Source organism: Macaca thibetana, chromosome 14 (genome assembly GCF_024542745.1).
Source record: "Macaca thibetana thibetana isolate TM-01 chromosome 14, ASM2454274v1, whole genome shotgun sequence".
Lineage (NCBI taxonomy): Eukaryota > Metazoa > Chordata > Mammalia > Primates > Cercopithecidae > Macaca > Macaca thibetana.
In genome coordinates, this window is record NC_065591.1 from 30,774,005 (window position 1) to 30,791,282 (window position 17,278).

General features: G+C 40.4%; 1 protein-coding gene across 1 annotated transcript in view; it reads right to left on the reverse strand.

Moving 5' to 3' along the window:
- Nucleotides 1-3,090: 3,090 nt before the first annotated feature.
- The window catches only part of CAT (catalase), a 35,842-nt gene continuing 21,654 nt past the window's right edge, over nt 3,091-17,278 (reverse strand). The window contains exons 9-13 of the mRNA XM_050758772.1: nt 15,383-15,521; nt 12,518-12,648; nt 6,785-6,892; nt 4,108-4,191; nt 3,091-3,780 (exon numbers count right to left, since the gene is read on the reverse strand). Of these exons, the coding sequence (XP_050614729.1) occupies nt 3,715-3,780; nt 4,108-4,191; nt 6,785-6,892; nt 12,518-12,648; nt 15,383-15,521 (528 nt within the window). The 3' untranslated portion in view covers nt 3,091-3,714. The remainder of the gene's footprint in view (nt 3,781-4,107; nt 4,192-6,784; nt 6,893-12,517; nt 12,649-15,382; nt 15,522-17,278) is intronic.

Below are 17,278 nucleotides of genomic sequence, written 5' to 3' on the forward strand. Positions count from 1 at the left end.
GCTTCCCATTCACTCAGTAGTCAGAGCTGCAGGCACACAGGCTCAAGCCACTCCACAAGTCAGTCAATACGGCAGACCATACATAATAGTATACTTAAAATGTAAATGTTATAAACATTCCACAACAAAGTAACATTTAACATAGAAAGAAGAAGGATAGGGAAAAAGGGTTAATGAATCAGTTCAGGGAGAGCGACTAAGGCAAAAAGAATCTCCTGGACTGGGCCAGGCAGTCCAAGAGCCTTCAGTGGCAGATGCCAGGTGATTATCACGATTAACAGCAAGATGGTGTTAGTTAAGATGGCCACTTAGAGCTGCACAAGTCCTGTTTCTTTTTATAGCCACAGTCCTCTGGTGAGGACTGATAGTGGAAAAGTGTGCTTGTTGATGTCCTCATCTGGTTGGATGCAGTCTTTATTTATTAAGCAAACATCTTGTCCCTGTTGGCAAAGTGCCCTGTGAAATATAAGATGGAGTATCTTTCTAAGATGGAGTTACTTATGTCAAGGGTGCTTGACACAACAAAAGAACAGATTTTTAAATATCAGGAGTCTAATATTTACATTTTTAGATAGTGGTGTGGCAGAGTATAGGTGAAAAACACCCTTTTTTTTGAGACGGAGTCTTGCTGTGTCACCCAGGCTGGAGTGCAGTGGCGCAATCTCAGCTCACTGCAACCTCTGCCTCCTGGGTTCAAGCAATTTTCCTGCCTCAGCCTCCAAGTGGCTGGGATTACAGGCACCCGCCACCATGCCCAGCTAATTTTTTTTGTATTTTTATTACAGATGGGGTTTCACCATAGTGGCCAGGCTGCTCTCGAACTCCTGACCTCATGACCCACCTGCCTCAGCCTCCCAAAGTGCTGGGATTACAGGTAGAAGCCACCACAGCCGGCCCGAAAAACACCTTTTAAGATGAGGATGCAAGAAATGAAAATGTTATGTCCACACAAAAATATGTACATAAATGTTCATACCAGCAATATTCATAATAGCCAAAAAGTAGAAACAGCCCAAATGTCCATCAAATGATAAATGGATAAATAAAACATAGTAAATTCATACAGTGGAATATTATTTGGCAATTTAAAAAATGAAGCACTCATAGATGCTACAATGTGTAAGAATCTTGAAAATATTATGCTAAGTGAAAGAAAGCCAGTCACAAAAGACCACATACTGTATGATTCCATTTAAGTGAAACGTGCAGAGCAGGCAAATCTTAGATTCATGATGGCCGAGGGCTGGGGGCAAGGTTAAGAAAGAAATGTAGAGTGGCTGCTAATTGGGGTGATGAAAATGCTCTAAAATTGATTGTGGTGCTAGCTGCACAATTCTGTGAATATACAAAAAAATTAACTCGTACACTTTAAATGGGTGGTTTTTATGGTATGTGAATTATATCTCAATAAAGCTCTTATTTTAAAAAAGAGAAGAAAAAAGGAAGAAGAAAGAAAAGAAAAAAAGGAGGAGGATGAGGGCAAGAAGGACAAGAAGAAGAGAGAGGATGAGGAGGAAGAAGAATGAGGAGGAGGAGGAGAAAGGGAGGAGGAGAAGGAGCATGGGCATGGTGACGTGTGCCTGTAGTCCGAGTTACTCGGGAGGCTGAGGCCAGCCTGGGCAACATAATGATACGCCATCTCTAAAATAAATAAATAATGAAGAAGGCAGTGTGAATGACCAACTGTGTCAAACACTGCTGAGAGGCCATGTAAGACAAGGACTAAGAATGGACCACTAGATATTTTTTGTGTAGTAAAATATACACAAAACTTACCATTTAGCCATTTGTAGGTGTACAGTTCAGTAGCATTAAATACATTCACACTGTTGTGCAACCATCACCACCAACCATCTCCAGAAGTTCTCACCTTTCCAAATAAAAAGCGCAGTGGCGCAATCTCGGCTCACTGCAACCACCGCCTCCCGGGTCCAAGCGATTCTCCCGCCTCAGCCTCACGAGTAGCTGGGATTACAGGTGCACGCCACCACACGCAGCTAATTTTTGTATTTTTAGTAGAAATGGGGTTTCACCACGTCGGCCAGGCTGATCTCAAACTCCTGACCTCAGGTGATCCACCTGCCTTGGCCTCCCAAAGTGCTGGGTTTACAGGCATGAGCTGCTGCACCCAACCCAATAAATTTATTTTTCTATGTCTACAAATATAACAGTCTCAAAGCATACTCAAATATAGGGGGAATTCAGGCAGGAGGGTTTGACAGAGGAGTAAAGAAATTTGAGCTAAAAGACCAAGAATGAGTTTGTATCTGTCTGTTAGTGGTCTAATGGTTTCCTAAAGCCCGTAACTTAGGAACTCCTGAAAGTACAAACTGGTTTGGTTTTTTGTTTTGTTTTTAGTTGTTGTTCTTGTTGTTGTTTTGAGACAAGGTCTCACTCTGTTGCCCAGGCTGGAGTGCAGTGGTGCAATCATGGCTCACTGCAGGCTCAACCTCCTGGGCTCAAGAGATCCTCCCGCCTCAGCCTCCCTAGTAGCTGGGACTACAGGCATGAGCTACCACACTCGGCTAATTTTTCTATTTTTTGTACAGACAGGGCTTTGCCATGTTGCCCAGGCTGGTCTCAAACTCCTGAGTTCAAGTGATCCTTCTGTCTTGGCTTCCCAAAGTGCTGGGATTACAGGCATGAGCCACCACACCCGGCACAAACTGGTTTTGAATATGAATGGAATAAAGATTTTCAAGGAAAACAAATTTTCACTTAGTATTCAGAACTCATCTTTAAAGTCTTCCATGTGATTTTCAACCATGATAGGCAAATATGGGTTTTAAAAAGAAGGAAGAGGAAAGTAACTAGTGGTTCTGAGCCCATATTTTAAAAACTCAATCATAGGTAAGTGAGCGAATGGACAAGAGATTTAAGTAATTTTCAAAGTTAGGGCATTTGCTATTTTATCAGTGGCTCAGAAGGCTGTCCAAAGGCTATAGATTTAAACAAATAACATGGTGTCCTCGAGATACTGGCATTTCCATTTTTAAGGGTAAATATCTGAAAATGATGATGTTCAAATTAAGAGTCTGGTGGCAGTTTACAGTTATACATGGAGTCGAAAGAAATCAAATACCATCTCTATTCTTATATACGGATTATTTATTGTAAAAATGTAAGCAATTACAAATTGATCTGTTGTGAAATCAGTGCAAATTAACATTAATGTAATTTCAAGTGAAAAAAATGAATTTGATCAATTATAATCAGGAATAAACATTAAACCATGATGGTGCTCAAGTTATTTTCTGACAACACTGGTGTATTAAATGTGCTTTTCCTATGAGAACCTTAGAAAAATAAAAACTTCTGAGTGGATCATCTTTATCTTTCCTTTTTATATAATTATAGCCATATTTTAATATAATAGGCCATGAGGTGATATGTAAACATACATAATTTCAAAAAATTTTATCAAATAAAATCATATTTCTAGCTAGAAACTTTCCTTCTAATCATTTTAAATGAATAATCCAACCAACTATCAAAACAAAATTTTTTTTAAATGACTGTTAAATCCTAACCTTCATTTTCCCCTGGGGAAAGAGCATTAAAATTGTTACACGATCTGCTATGGAAAGCGGGATTCTCTATTTTGAAGCCACTAGCTTGCATTTGCGCATCTAGCACCGGAGAATCTTCATCCAGTGATGAGCGGGTTACACAGGTGAACGCTAAGCTTCGCTGCACAGGCACAGGGCCCCGGCCTCACAGATTTGCCTTCTCCCTTGCAGCCAAGTGAGACTCAGACTGCACAAAGGTGTGAATCGCATTCTGTTTTAAGAGAACAAGATGGGCAGGTTAATCACGTCATATGAAGCAACGTGATATTTACTTAGTTTTAATATGTATGCAAATGAAAATAATAATTCAGAATTCATTCACTTTAACTGTCTTAAATTGCCCAGGGCTAAAATGAAGAGTATGTGTTTTGCTGGTGACTTCTTTCATCTCTCAAATGAATTTCTGCACAGCTGCTTAAGAAATCTAACAGTGACAGGTAATGGCCCCTGCAGACTGTAATGCTGAGTGGTAACTAAGCCGCGCCTACTCCAACCTAGCACACACGGCCTCTGCGTGGCCAGGCTGCTCCCAGCTTACCTTAGGCTTCTCAGCATTGTACTTGTCCAGAAGAGTCTGGATGCGGGACCCGTATTCAGGGTGGACCTCAGTGAAGTTCTTGACCTAAGGCCAAAAGAAAATAAATGCAAGCATTACTCTAACTCCCTACTATATCACTCCCCAGTGACTGTGGTTTCCCAGTGTTTACTCTACAGGGGAGGAAAGATGTTTCAGCAGGAGGCAGTACTACAGGTGTTTAACAATGCCAGCCTCAGAGTTAAGACGCAGGTCCAGTGAACGCTCTGACATATACTGGCTGAGCAACCTCGGACAGGTCACTTAACTTATCTGAGCTTATGTCCCTCTGCCGAAATGCACAAGAAAATGACACCTAACCAGTATAATTTAAAAAATACTATTTGGTCTTTGTCCCCCATTCCCGACACAGATCTAAAACCCTTCGAATTTACTGTCTTTTATATACTACTAAGATGATCCATGGGGGCCTAGATAGCTTCCTGATGGAGGCTGGCACCAGGAAGAACAAGCATGCGATCTGAAGGTTAGAACTTCCAGCCCCACCCCCAAACCTCCAGGGAGGCGAGAGGGGCTGGAGATTGTGTTCAATCACCCATAGCCAATAATTTCATCAATCATGCCTATGTCATAAAACCTCCAGAAAAACCTGCAACTGGCAAGGTCAGCGAGCGTCTGGATTGGTGCACACTCCAGGAGCTGGAAGGGCGGTCCACCCAGGGAGGCAGAGAAGCTCTGAGGCCTTCCCCCGTGCCCCCTTCCATTTGGCTATATTCTTTATAATAAATCGGTAATCATAAGTAAATCATTTTCCCGAGTTTTATGAGTCTTTCCAGCAAATTATCAAACCTGAGGAAAGTGCGTGAGAACCCCTAATTTGCAGTCAGAATCTGCAGAAGTGTGTATAGCCAGGGTACCTCATTTGTCATCTAAAGTGGCAACTGACCCCTAAATCTCTGGGTTCTGACTCTAGCTCCAGGAGTTACTGTTAGAATTGAATTGAGTTATAGGACACACAGTTGCTATCAAAGAATTAGAGAATTGCTTATTGTTGGGGAAAAATGCGCATACAACCTAGGCCAGGCGCAGTGGCTCACACCTGTAATCCCAGCACTTTGGGAGGCCGAGGTGGGCGGATCACCTGAGGTCAGGAGTTCAAGACCAGTCTGGCTAACATGGCAAAACCCCATCTCTACTAAAAACACAAAAATTAGTCGGGCACGGTGGGGCATGCCTGTAGTCCAAGCTACTGGGGAGGCTGAGGCAGGAAAATCTCTTGAACCCAGGAGGCAGAGGTTGCAGTGAGCCGAGATCATGCCACTGCACTCCAGCCTGGGTGACAGAACAAGACTTCATCTTTAAAAAAAAAAAAAACAAAAAACCCACACAACCTACCTCACAGGATGCTGTGAGAAAAATGCCGAGAGGTGAGCTGCATTTACTGCATGGAAACAGCTGACCTCAGAGTAAGCGCTTAACAAGTTACAGCGATTTATATTGAGAAACGGGCCCAGACACAGCCTAAAGTTAATGTGAAGGATACAAGAACACTGGTACATGGCAGCGCCACTCCACATACTTCAGGCAGGAATTCCCCAGCAGACAGCAAGAGGAGGCATGGCACTGGGAACCCATAAAAGCCTTACAGTTTCAGCATATGTGAAAGCAGAATGCCAAGGGTTCCAGCTCAGTTCTGCTACTTGCAAGCTGTCTTATCCATTCTCTCCAGTAAAAGAAGATAAATCCCACCCTGCCTACTGCACAGAGAGCCCGTCAGGCTCTCTGCTGATACTTGAACCCAGGCCCTTGGACACAGCCCAGACAGCTGCTAGCCCAGCTGCCCCTAGGAACAGAGAAGAAGCAACTAGGGGCCAAGGAAAAAGGGGGATTTCTAGATTTGCAAAAAGCTTAGCTCTGGGACAGGCCAGGAAACCAGAAGTGAGAGGGCTTCATGCAGCTCGATGAGCGACCATCAGAAATACCCCAGCACCTTAGCACGAAAGTCCAGCCTGCCTTTTGGAAGCACTGCAGTTCTTATTCCAGAAATCATGCAAATTTCTAGTTTGCATCTGAAGGAGGATCGAGGTATCATGACATTAAGCCTTTAGGCAGGTTTCAAACCATAAAAATGCAAAAAAGAAAGAGACAGACAGATTGACTGATTGACTGATTTTAGAGACAGGGTCTCCCCATGTTGTCCAGGCTGGCCCTGTACTCCTGGGCTCAAGCGATCCTCCCACCTCAAGCTCCCAAGTAGTTAGGACTACAGGTACACGCCATCACACCAGCTGATATATTTATTATCATCCAAAGTTTAAGTAGAATTGCAGCAGGACTCAAATTTTGATATTGGACATTTACTATCTTGCACAGAACTTGGCTGCAGCCGAATTAAACAGCATAGGATAAAATTCACTCTGAACACAACTAAATTAGTACACATTGGACAAACAGCAAAGGACCAATGGATATGCCAGACCAGATAAAACACGGAAAGAAAATAATCAGAAGTTGGTTGGGGATTACTAGTGTTTTTTGTTTTTTTTGTTTTTTTTTGTTTTTTTTAAGTCCTCCTAGGTCAAGTACAATAGAAATGGCACTTTCTTTTCAGGGTTCTCCCACACAGCTGCACTGTCTTCCCATGCCAGCAGAGGGCACCCTTCAGCTTACAAAGACTCACCGCTTTCTTTTGGATGAAAACTTGTGCATCTTTCAGGTGGCCTGCAATGTTCTCACACAGACGTTTCCTCTGTTCCTCATTCAGCACGTTCACATAGAATGCCCGCACCTGCTCAGGGAAAAGAGCAAGTGCAGAGACTCGAATCACCAGTTTATCACCAACAAAGTTCACCTACTACAACACTTATGAAATCAATGATAAAAAAAGTTAGAATTTAAGAATAATTTTAAATTACTAACTAAAACTGTCATTTGGGTTGTGTTCATTTTTTGTTTTAAGCAAAATAAGTAAAATTCATTTATTAATAGCTCTTAACTGCTTTCTAATAATATCCTTTATAGTAACTGCTATAAATCTCTTATAAATAGATCTACAATTTAAAACCTCACCACATGCTTAATACTGACAAGTCTAAAATGTGCAAGCTGCCTTTGAATGTAAAGTTAGCACAATACAACCTTTGTTCAATTCACCCAGAACCATGGAGGAAAATAAAAACCAATTTAGCTAGAGATATAATTTGATATATAGATATGTAATTATATATATAGAGAGATAATATATCTAAAAACTACTTCATTTATACATGTGCATCTATAGTTATTCAGAAGCCAATATTTCTTAGGCAAAACATATGAATAGTGATATTTTGCTAGATTATTGGGTTTGCCTCTAAAATAAATATCCATAAATTAAAATGAAAAATAGGAGCTTAGTATCAGGTATGTGAATCCAAGCAGCCTCTGCCCAATTCTGAAACACGTTGTAGCTATGATTTTATTCTTACATTTCATTCATTCATTCCACTCATTCAACAAATATTGAGTATCTATAATGTGCCAGACTCTGTTCTATGTGCTGTTCTATTAATGTTTATAAAGTCCAATAATATCCAATTATCCAAAGTATCACCTTCATAACATATTAAGAGATGCATCATTTCCCTAAGTCATCAAATATCAGGCTATAATTATGTTTTTAAATTTTTGAGTAAAGTTTAAACCTGCTACCGAAGTTAAACAGACATAACACAATCTAATCAAAGTACTATATCCTGGGGATTTTCTCAGGCCTATCTCCAATTCACTAATTCTCTCTTCAGCTGTATTTGACATATTTTGTGAAAATGTCAACTGGGTCACATTTGAGTTTCTATTTCAAACGTGAAATATCTGTTGAGTTTTTATTTCATGGATAGTAATTTTTGTTTCTAGAAAATATTATTTGGTTCTTTTTCAAATTTACCTGTTTTTCTCCTCATATACTATTGTCTTAATAATATTCCCTTTTTGCATCTCTTTAAATATGTATGTTTATTTTAAAGCCTCTTTCCAATGATCATGTCTATGATTCTTCCATCTATTATTGCATGTGTAATTTCTCATTAGATTTCCTTGTATGTATTATAATTTTTCACTATAACTCATCTTCAACAGGAGTTATCTTCTGCAGAAGTACCAAATGTATCCTAGTTGTAAAAGTGTCTTCCTGTGGTGATTTTCTCATCTCTGCAAAGACCTAACAGGGTTCACCGATTCACTTGTTTCTCAGTTAAGGTCTTTCATGGTTCCAACTGGAGTAAGAATGCAGGGACCTCATTTGAGCAAAGCATAGGGGAAGGACTCCCAATTTCTTGGAGTTGACTGCTTCCATTCAGAGCCCACATGCTTCCAAGCTGCATCCTCAGTCTGATGGGTAGTTGAGGTGCCCTTTCCTGGTTCTCACCATTATGCCAAGAGCTGAGCTCTAGTTCTGTGAAAAATGTGAAGCCCGTGGCCTCAACTCCTAACCCCTTAGAGGCATAAAATCTTCATAAGGTACAAATCAGGTCTGGTTACCATTACACAATATATACTTTCAATGTTCATGCACTACTCTGATTCCTTTTTCATTTGTGGGACTTGGAAATTAAAACTTCCTTGTTTTTTTAGCCCAGCTACATTATTAAAAAAAAAATTAATCTTTCTATGGGAAAACTGGGACAGTAAAAAATAAAACAAATAAAAAAACTTAATTTAGCATGTCTATATGTGAGAAGTAGAAGAAAGGCCTCCCGTGTCAGCTCAATTTGCCATCTTGAACCTCAATCTACACCTCAGTCTGTCACCTCAATCTACAATCTTGAACATCTTGAAGTGGAAGAATTTGTTCCTGCAATTCCAGTGGAATGCTACAGCCAGCTTGCTTATGACAGTAGAAACACAGCCATTATAAAGATTAAATTACATAAACTTATAATTAAGTATAGTACAAACAAAAGTAATACTCAAAACATCATTTCCTAATTAATAAATATTACCTATGTTTTTGAAGTCATTTGTGTCTACTGTATCACTATGGGGGAAATACTACATAACAGTGATATAGTACATCATTTTGCAATGCCACAGGTTTAGTGACATCACGTTAGTAGCCTGAAATCAGCCCTATGAAATATTTCCACCATGAAAATGGGTAAACACTACAAACCAGGGCTTTCTCCCCAGGTAGCCAGCTGTTAAATATTTATCAACACACCACTGAATAAAATCCATTTAAAAAAAAAACCTTGCTGTCTCAGAGATTTAGTTAATCACTTTTACAACTAGGATACATTTGGTACTTTTGCAGAAAATAACTCCTGTTGAAGATGAGTCATAGTGAAAAATTATAATACATACAAGGAAACCCAATGAGAAATTACACATGCAATAATAGATGGAAGAATCATAGACATGATCATTGGAAAGAGGCTTTTAAATAAACATACATATTTAAAGGGATGCAAAAAAGGAGTATTATTAAATAGGATATGAGGAGAAAAACAGGTAGATTTGAAAAAGAACCAAATAACATTTTTTGTTGTTGTTGTTTTAGTTTTGGTTTTTGTTGTTGTTATTGTTTTGAGACACAGTTTTGTTCTTGTTGCCCAGGTTGGAGTGCAATGGCACAGTCTCAGCTTGCTGCAACCTCTACCTCCCGAGTTCAAGTGATTCTCCTGCCTCAGCCTCCCAAGTAGCTGGGATTACAGGCACCCGCCACCATGCCCAGCTAATTTTTTTGTATTTTTTGTAGAGATGGGGTTTCACCACGTTGGCCAGGCTGGTTTCAAACTCCTGACCTCAGGCGATCCACTTGCCTTGGCCTGCCAAAGTGCTGGGGTTACAGGTGTGAGCCACCATACCCAGCCTACAGATTTAAGGATTAAACAACAAAAAAAAAGTATGTGTACATATTCCGTCACCCGGGGTGGAATGCAGTAGAGCAATCATAGCTCACTACGGCCTCGAACTCCTCGGATGAAGTAGCCTTGATAATATCTTATTGTTCTATCTTCCAATTCACTAATCTTCTCTTCAGCCATGTTAACCTCCTTTAAAAGCCATCTACTAAATTCTAATTTCAGTTGTTACATTTTCTAGTTATGTCCATTCAACTCTTTTTCTATAGCTTAAAGTTCTCTTACTAAATTCTTCATGCTGTCATCTATTTTCTTAAACCTATTAATTAGTCATTTTAAAACCTGTATCTGACAGTTCCATTATTTAAGCCTCCAGTAGGTTTGTTTGTACTGTCAGTTTGTAGGGGGTTTTCTCTCCCTCTTGATTTTCGGTCATAAGGTCTTAATGTGTTAGGTGCCTGGCCATTTATTGTTGAATGTTGAACATTTGCATATAAAAAGGTCTAGAATCATTTGAGGTTCTATTTTCCACCAAAGAAAATTTTGTTTGCTTCTGACAGATGGCATACAGAGAGATCACCTTAATCCAATCTGAGACTGAGCAGAGGCAAAGTTGTGTTTCATGTTTTGTGAGAGCAAGTTTATTTCAAGTTTGCCCTTATTCCTAGGCATGGCCCTTCAGGGATTTCAACTGAAAGCCCTGAGTGTAACTAGAGGCTCTGCTTCTTTGCAGACCTTGAATTCCAATTTTTGTCCCTTCAGACTCATAAGACTGCTGTAAACACCACTCAGCTTCTGGACCAGTGCTTACAAATTAACAAATACCTCAAGAGGAAAGGAAACCAAATGTCAAATTTACTTCTCTGCACTTTTTTTTCTGCACTTCTTTTCTATCTTTGATCTTGATCCTTTAAATCTTTGTTGCTTTGTTAGCTCTCCAAAGCCTTCAAACAAATGCTTTATGTATTTTACCCACCTTTTCAATGTTCTCCATGAAATGGTAAGTATGATACAAGCTAGTCTGCCATAGACAGAGGCAAGCCCAAGTGAATCATTTTTAAGAGAATAAATCTGGACCTTCTTATGTATTTCCCATGTGATACATCGTCACAGAATTATGCTATGAATCTATAACAATAGTACTGTGATTACTTAAAAACCATACTATATCCTATATAGTGATAAGAAACTCTCTCAATAAAATAAGGATGAGCACATAATAAATTTTCATGTGTAAGCAATAGCCTCATTAATTAAGTTTTGCAAGGGTTGTATCAGCTGGTTTAATACCTGTATTGACCTTACATAGGCAAAATTCTTTGAGAGGCAGGGAATGTACTGTAACATACTTGGTGTCATCTGCATCACCAAAAATAATGCAGTTACATAAAAGGTTTGCAGGAAATGTTTTAAGCTCATCTAAAAATGGTTTATATCCTACAATAATGTAATTTCTTTTTTATATATACATATATATGTATATACGCAAATGCTTTTCAAGCAAAGATATCCTCACAGTGAATTAATTCATGTATTTAAGTATCTTTTACTTGGAACCCACACTCACAAACTGAGAAACTAGAAATAGGTTCTAATCTAATTTAAATACTAAGTTTAACACTAACTGCTCAAACAGAGCTCTAGAACAACTATACTTTTAACTTTATTATTTTATTGTGTGTGATATAAGTTGCACTGGACACATTAAGGAGGCAGCTGCCCACCCACAGGCCCTTTCAAGTCTGAGGGCCTCCTTCATAGCATGTGCTGAAACAGCCCTTAGGGCAGCTATAAGCGACTGGAAAGAGGATGAGCACTTGACCTGGGGCAGTTAACTAGAGGCTGATCAAGGCCAATGGTGCAACCAGGGGTGAAAAGATTAGCCAAGTCAATAGGATTCCATCTCTCTAGAATCTGAGATATGTTGAGAGAAGGAGTAAAAGGTGGTCCAAAAAAAAAGAGTAATACGTGGAGAAAGATGTCTTAAAGGAAAAACCATTGTTGTGAAAAAGCCACAACAATGATAAAACAGAAGCTCTGACACAGACAGGAGAAAACAGGAAGCTGTGGTAAAAATAATCAATTAGCACCAGCAAGCAGAAGCAGACAGATGGAGAATAAGCCACGTGAAGGGCGAGCTCTGCAGTGGAAACGCCCACACTCTTGTGGTCGAGGCTCCTGGAGCTATTTTGGATCTCTAGTTCTAGTCCTTGAACCCCTGGGCTGTCCTGCCCAGATTCTTAGATTTGTCTCCACATACGCTGCATATGCTCATTTCTTAAATTCCCACGAAATCACTGTTTCCCCGATGTCCCCCTCCCCATATCCCTTCAATAAAGTTTGAAGAAACTGAGACGGAGTCTCCATACCTTGAGGCAAAAGACCAGAGGAATAAAACCCTTCAACTCCAGCCAGTTAGGGGCCCAATTTACTATCACAGATGAGTCTTCCCTGAATTCAATTTAAGATACATCAGACAGTTTGGTCGTTGCGGGGGTGGGGGGTGCGGATTATGCAGGCATTGACAAGGAGAATTAGCAGGTGACTTCCATAGCAGACAAAGAAGTCATTACCTGAGTAACATTATCATCATTGGCAGTGTTGAATCTCCGCACTTCTCCAGAATATTGGGTGCTATGCTCCAGGACAGAAGGCTGTTGTTCTGGAGCACCAAAGCTGTTAGGGTAGTAATTTGGAGCACCACCTTCAAAAGAAAACCACCCAGATGCACTCAGGAACAAGAAAAGTCAAGTAAGTCTGCAAATAATCACTGTGATGAGAAATAAATTTAAGTGGTAATCAAATACACATGTACACATACACGGATATAAACACAACACACACATGTTATTTTTAATTTCCTGCATTTAGCTACAGGTAGTATGAAGATTCTAAGGGAACGTTGCCATCTGCTAAATGCTTGCACAGGCTGCCGCACTTTATGAATGAATCTCAAAGTCCCTTTTGACACTTCAAAGGGTCTCATCTATCAAGTCCTCTGAGGCTTACAGCACATGTAGAAGTTTATACACATGTGCTTGATTTGGCCACCATACAGGGATGAGGTTCAAAGACACATTTCAAAATTGACTTGAAAAATTGTGTCATTTGGACTCGGGTTCAATTCAAACACTGCATCACAAAATTCTTGACGGAAATCTGAAAGTTCTGGTTCTGCTCCTTGAATCTACAGACACAAGCATGGGGCTCTGTGATGTGACCTGACTGCTGCAAGGTCACACAGAAGCCAGTGGTAGATGTGGGGTTGGAACTCTGGGTTCTTTGTCTCCTCCAGCCCAGCATATACAGTATTTCCATTACAGAACTCTACTTTGCTATTCCTTGAAGTGTTTTTAGGATTCTCAGGGTATCTCTCCTTTACTGACGATGATGACTTTGTTCCATTGTAGCTTCACTTTCACACCCTCCACAGATCAATAAAAAAGGAATTTTTTAAAAAATGTGGTAATTGTATATCAGCACTTACTTATCTGGACTTATAAGAAACAGTGACAAATACAATCAAAATATTTTGACTTTTGAAATAAATTATTAGGCTTTTTTTTCATTTTGGCATATTTATTTTCTCAACTATACTTTGCTTTGGCTGACATTAGCAGAAGCTTTCACTACATGAGCACACACTGCCTAAACAGGAGTGGCCCAGAAACATATTAAGTGGTTTGAGCAAACCAATCTGGGATCGGAATTTTAGCCAGCTCACTGCCATAACAGATCATCCACAGTAGATAATCAAGAGATGCCTATGTATGACATTCATCAAGACGCCAAGTGTGTGTGTAGGGGAAGGAAGAACACCATATTATTATGGAGCCCAATTATTAGCTCAAGAAATTCAACAGATCAGCCACATCTACATGAAAAGCAAAATGATCCAACAACCAGCCATCACAGTGCTTTCTTCATTAAGAATTAGCTCTTTGAAATGTGCCTAGTTAATTTTTAAAATCCTGCTTCCAAATGAGCTCTGACCTTTACTCAAAGTGGGAGTTGTCTTTAAGGCACTGACCACAAGAACAAATAAGCTCTTTCACGGAGCTTCAAGGTCATAGTCCAAATGCTCTACTTTTAAAATCAGGCCAGGTGCAGCGGCTCATGCCTGTAATCCCAGCACTTTGGGGGGCCGAAGTGGGTGGATCACCTGAGGTCAAGAGTTCAGGACCAGCCTGGCCAATGAAACCCTGTCTCTACTAAAAATATAAAAACTAGCTGGCGTGGTGGCACACTCCTATAGTTCCAGCTACTCAGGAGGCTAAGGCATGAGAATCGCTTGAACCCAGAGGGGGAGGCTGCAGTGAGCCAAGATCATGCCACTGCACTCCAGCCTGGGCAACAGAGTGAGACTCTGTCTCAAAAATAAATAAATAGATAAATAAACATAGCAAAATGTAACAGCTGTGGCCTTTGGGTGTTGGGACTATATGGGTATTTTTCTTTTTTCTTCTTTTTCCTGTTTCCCAAATTTTCTTTAGGACACATGTATTATTTTTATTACAGAAAAATAAACTTTCTTCAAATATAGACATCTGTGGCTATAAACATAAATCATCAGTAAAATTTCTAAAGAGATCAATCAAGGCATGCAGTCCATATTACTAAAACACGTGTCCTAAATGGGAAAAGAAAATAACTAACATCTATATTAAACTGTGGAATAGCAAAAGGAAAAAACTTCAATCAAGCATTCTGCTTGACTTATTAGAATAAGTAATTAGAACTAGAGGCTGTTTGTATACGACACCAAAAAAAAAAGTAGTTAAAAGAAAAAGATTATAAGTTTGATAAATGAGTTCCAAAAAAACAAAAAGTGGTACAGTTGATTCACATGACTTTATTCACTTAGCGAAAAATGAAGGGAGGGGAATCCTTTGACTTGCTCTGCCTCCCCTACTCTCTTCTCCCCAGCCTTCCCCGCTAATTCTAGCTCCCTTCCAAATTCTAGCTAGGGCTAGACCTGCTCCTCTGGGGCCACAACAGAACTGCAGAGAGAAACAAAAGACTCCAACTCTTGGCTTTCGCACTTCTAAGGGTCTAAGTCTTGGTGATTTCACAGTGATTTCTGGAACTGTCCATTTTGGTGAAGTGTCTTCAAAACCTAACTCCCAAGCTGGATGCTACCATACTCTAGCCAGTGTGAAAGATCTTACTCCCTGCTTTTAACCACTGGATACAAGTAACATCTGAAGTGGAAACTCCCAATAAAATATATAAAATAGATTAAAAGCATGGAGAGTCCTCAGGCAGCCTAAATCTTCACTGCTGGGCAAAAAAACGCCCAGTTAGCAGCACCTGGAGAGCACCTTCGCCAAGCAGGAGGTCCTGCGGGGCCACCTTAAGAGCCACTGGCCTGGCCTCCCGCCCATCTGCTCCACATGCCCTCTGCCCGCGCAGGGGTAGCCCAATGTCTTAAGGCCTACCCTGATTGTCCTGCATGCACATGGGGCCGTCACGCTGGTAGTTGGCCACTCGAGCACGGTAGGGACAGTTCACAGGTATCTGAAGATAATTGGGTCCCAGGCGGTGGCGGTGAGTGTCAGGATAGGCAAAAAGGCGGCCCTGCAGTAATAAATACAATAGATACTGACTAGGGGCAGTAACATATAACATAGGAATGGGCTGTAAACTTCATTCTGAAATTTGAAGTACAAAGCACTCTGTACATGGTTACCATAAAATTCTGCCTTTCCTCCTACTTAAGAGTGAAGCCTCTACTCTTACGAGTTCTCCCTAACTGAACAGTTCTTAATTCCCCAGGCCCTATGACCAACCATAAATCTTCCCGTCTGTTTTAGGCAATAATACCTTTTTTTTTCCCTTCTGCATAACAAGTTAGTGTCTTGTCTTATACTGTATTACTTGCTATTCCCAAGGAAGTATCACATTATAAAACAAATGTGCTAGAACATTAACTAACTGAAATATTGAATTAATTCTATTCCTCCTCATTCCCTCACTCCAGGGGAGGCACCAATCATTTGCTCTTAACAAAAAGCAACAAATTTCTACAAAACCAATAGTATGGGAAATTCTTCAAATAAGCACTTTCAACTGGGCACAGTGGCTCATGCCTATTATAATCTCAGCACTCTGGGAGGCCAAGGTGGGAGGATCACTTGGGCCCAGTTGTTTGAGACCAGCCTGGGCAACACAGCGAGACCTGTCTCTACAAAAAAAAATAAAAAATTAAAACATTAGCCAAGCATGGTGGCATGTGCCTATAGTCCCAGCTACTCCAAGAGGCTGAAGTGGTAGGACTGCTTGGCCCAGGGGGTTGAGGCAGCAGTGAGCTGCAATCGTGTCACTGTACTCCAGCCTGGACAACAGAGCAAGATCAGGAAAAAAAAAGTACCTCCCATGCTGCCTTCTGAATTATCTCAGATACACTTTGAGCTCTGAGACTCTCTAGATATAAACAACAACAACAAAAAATCTATGGTTCAAAATGAAAGCTCTACAATGCCAAAAGTCATGAATCTAAGATTAAATTATGTTCCATATTAACCAAGGCAAGGATGGCAAGCATTCTGAAATTTCTTCCAGTTAATGCTCAAACAAAAGCTTTAAGATAAATTCCACATTAATCTTAACATCTAATGATTGAACTATTCTCATTATTCATACTTCTTTTCTATAAGCAATTTTTCTTCCACTGAATTTATCACTGGCCTTGAATCTTAAAAGTATTTTTAGATCCCTAATTCTATGAGGCAAAATAAAAACCAAATTGAATAGGGCAACTTAAGCAATAACCTTGTGCCAAATCACTGATACCAACAGACTTAATCCAGTCCCAGGGTTCTGTCAATATTTTGCTTTTGGCTGAATGACTCCCTCTTATCATCATTTCAAATAGCCTAAGGTCATATTTAGATGACCAGCCATGCAGTCATAACCAAAACTCAGCTATAGGTTGGAAGCTGGTTGTCTCCTCTGGCTCAAAAAGTTGTGCTCTTGACTCCATCAACAGGATAGGAGATACAATCCTGCCGTGGGCAGCTCCTGAATGTAGCCTCTATCACATAATCCTGATTTTGTGTCACCCTGTGTTTATCAGGCAACCTTACCCCACCTATAGGTGGAGACCAGCAAAGGTTGGGAAATGGGCACAGTGAGGTCATACCCTGACCCCAGCTTGAATCTAGGCCTTCCCCAAGGCCCTGTGCCTGAACTCCCTTGCTGGACCTGCATGAGTGGGAAAGCCTTTCCCACTCAAGCAACCGGCTCAACTTCTCCAACTCTTGGCAAAATACAGAGAATGAGAGCAAGAAAAGCTGCACCTGTGTCCTCAGGTATTCCGGGGACAATCACTCCAT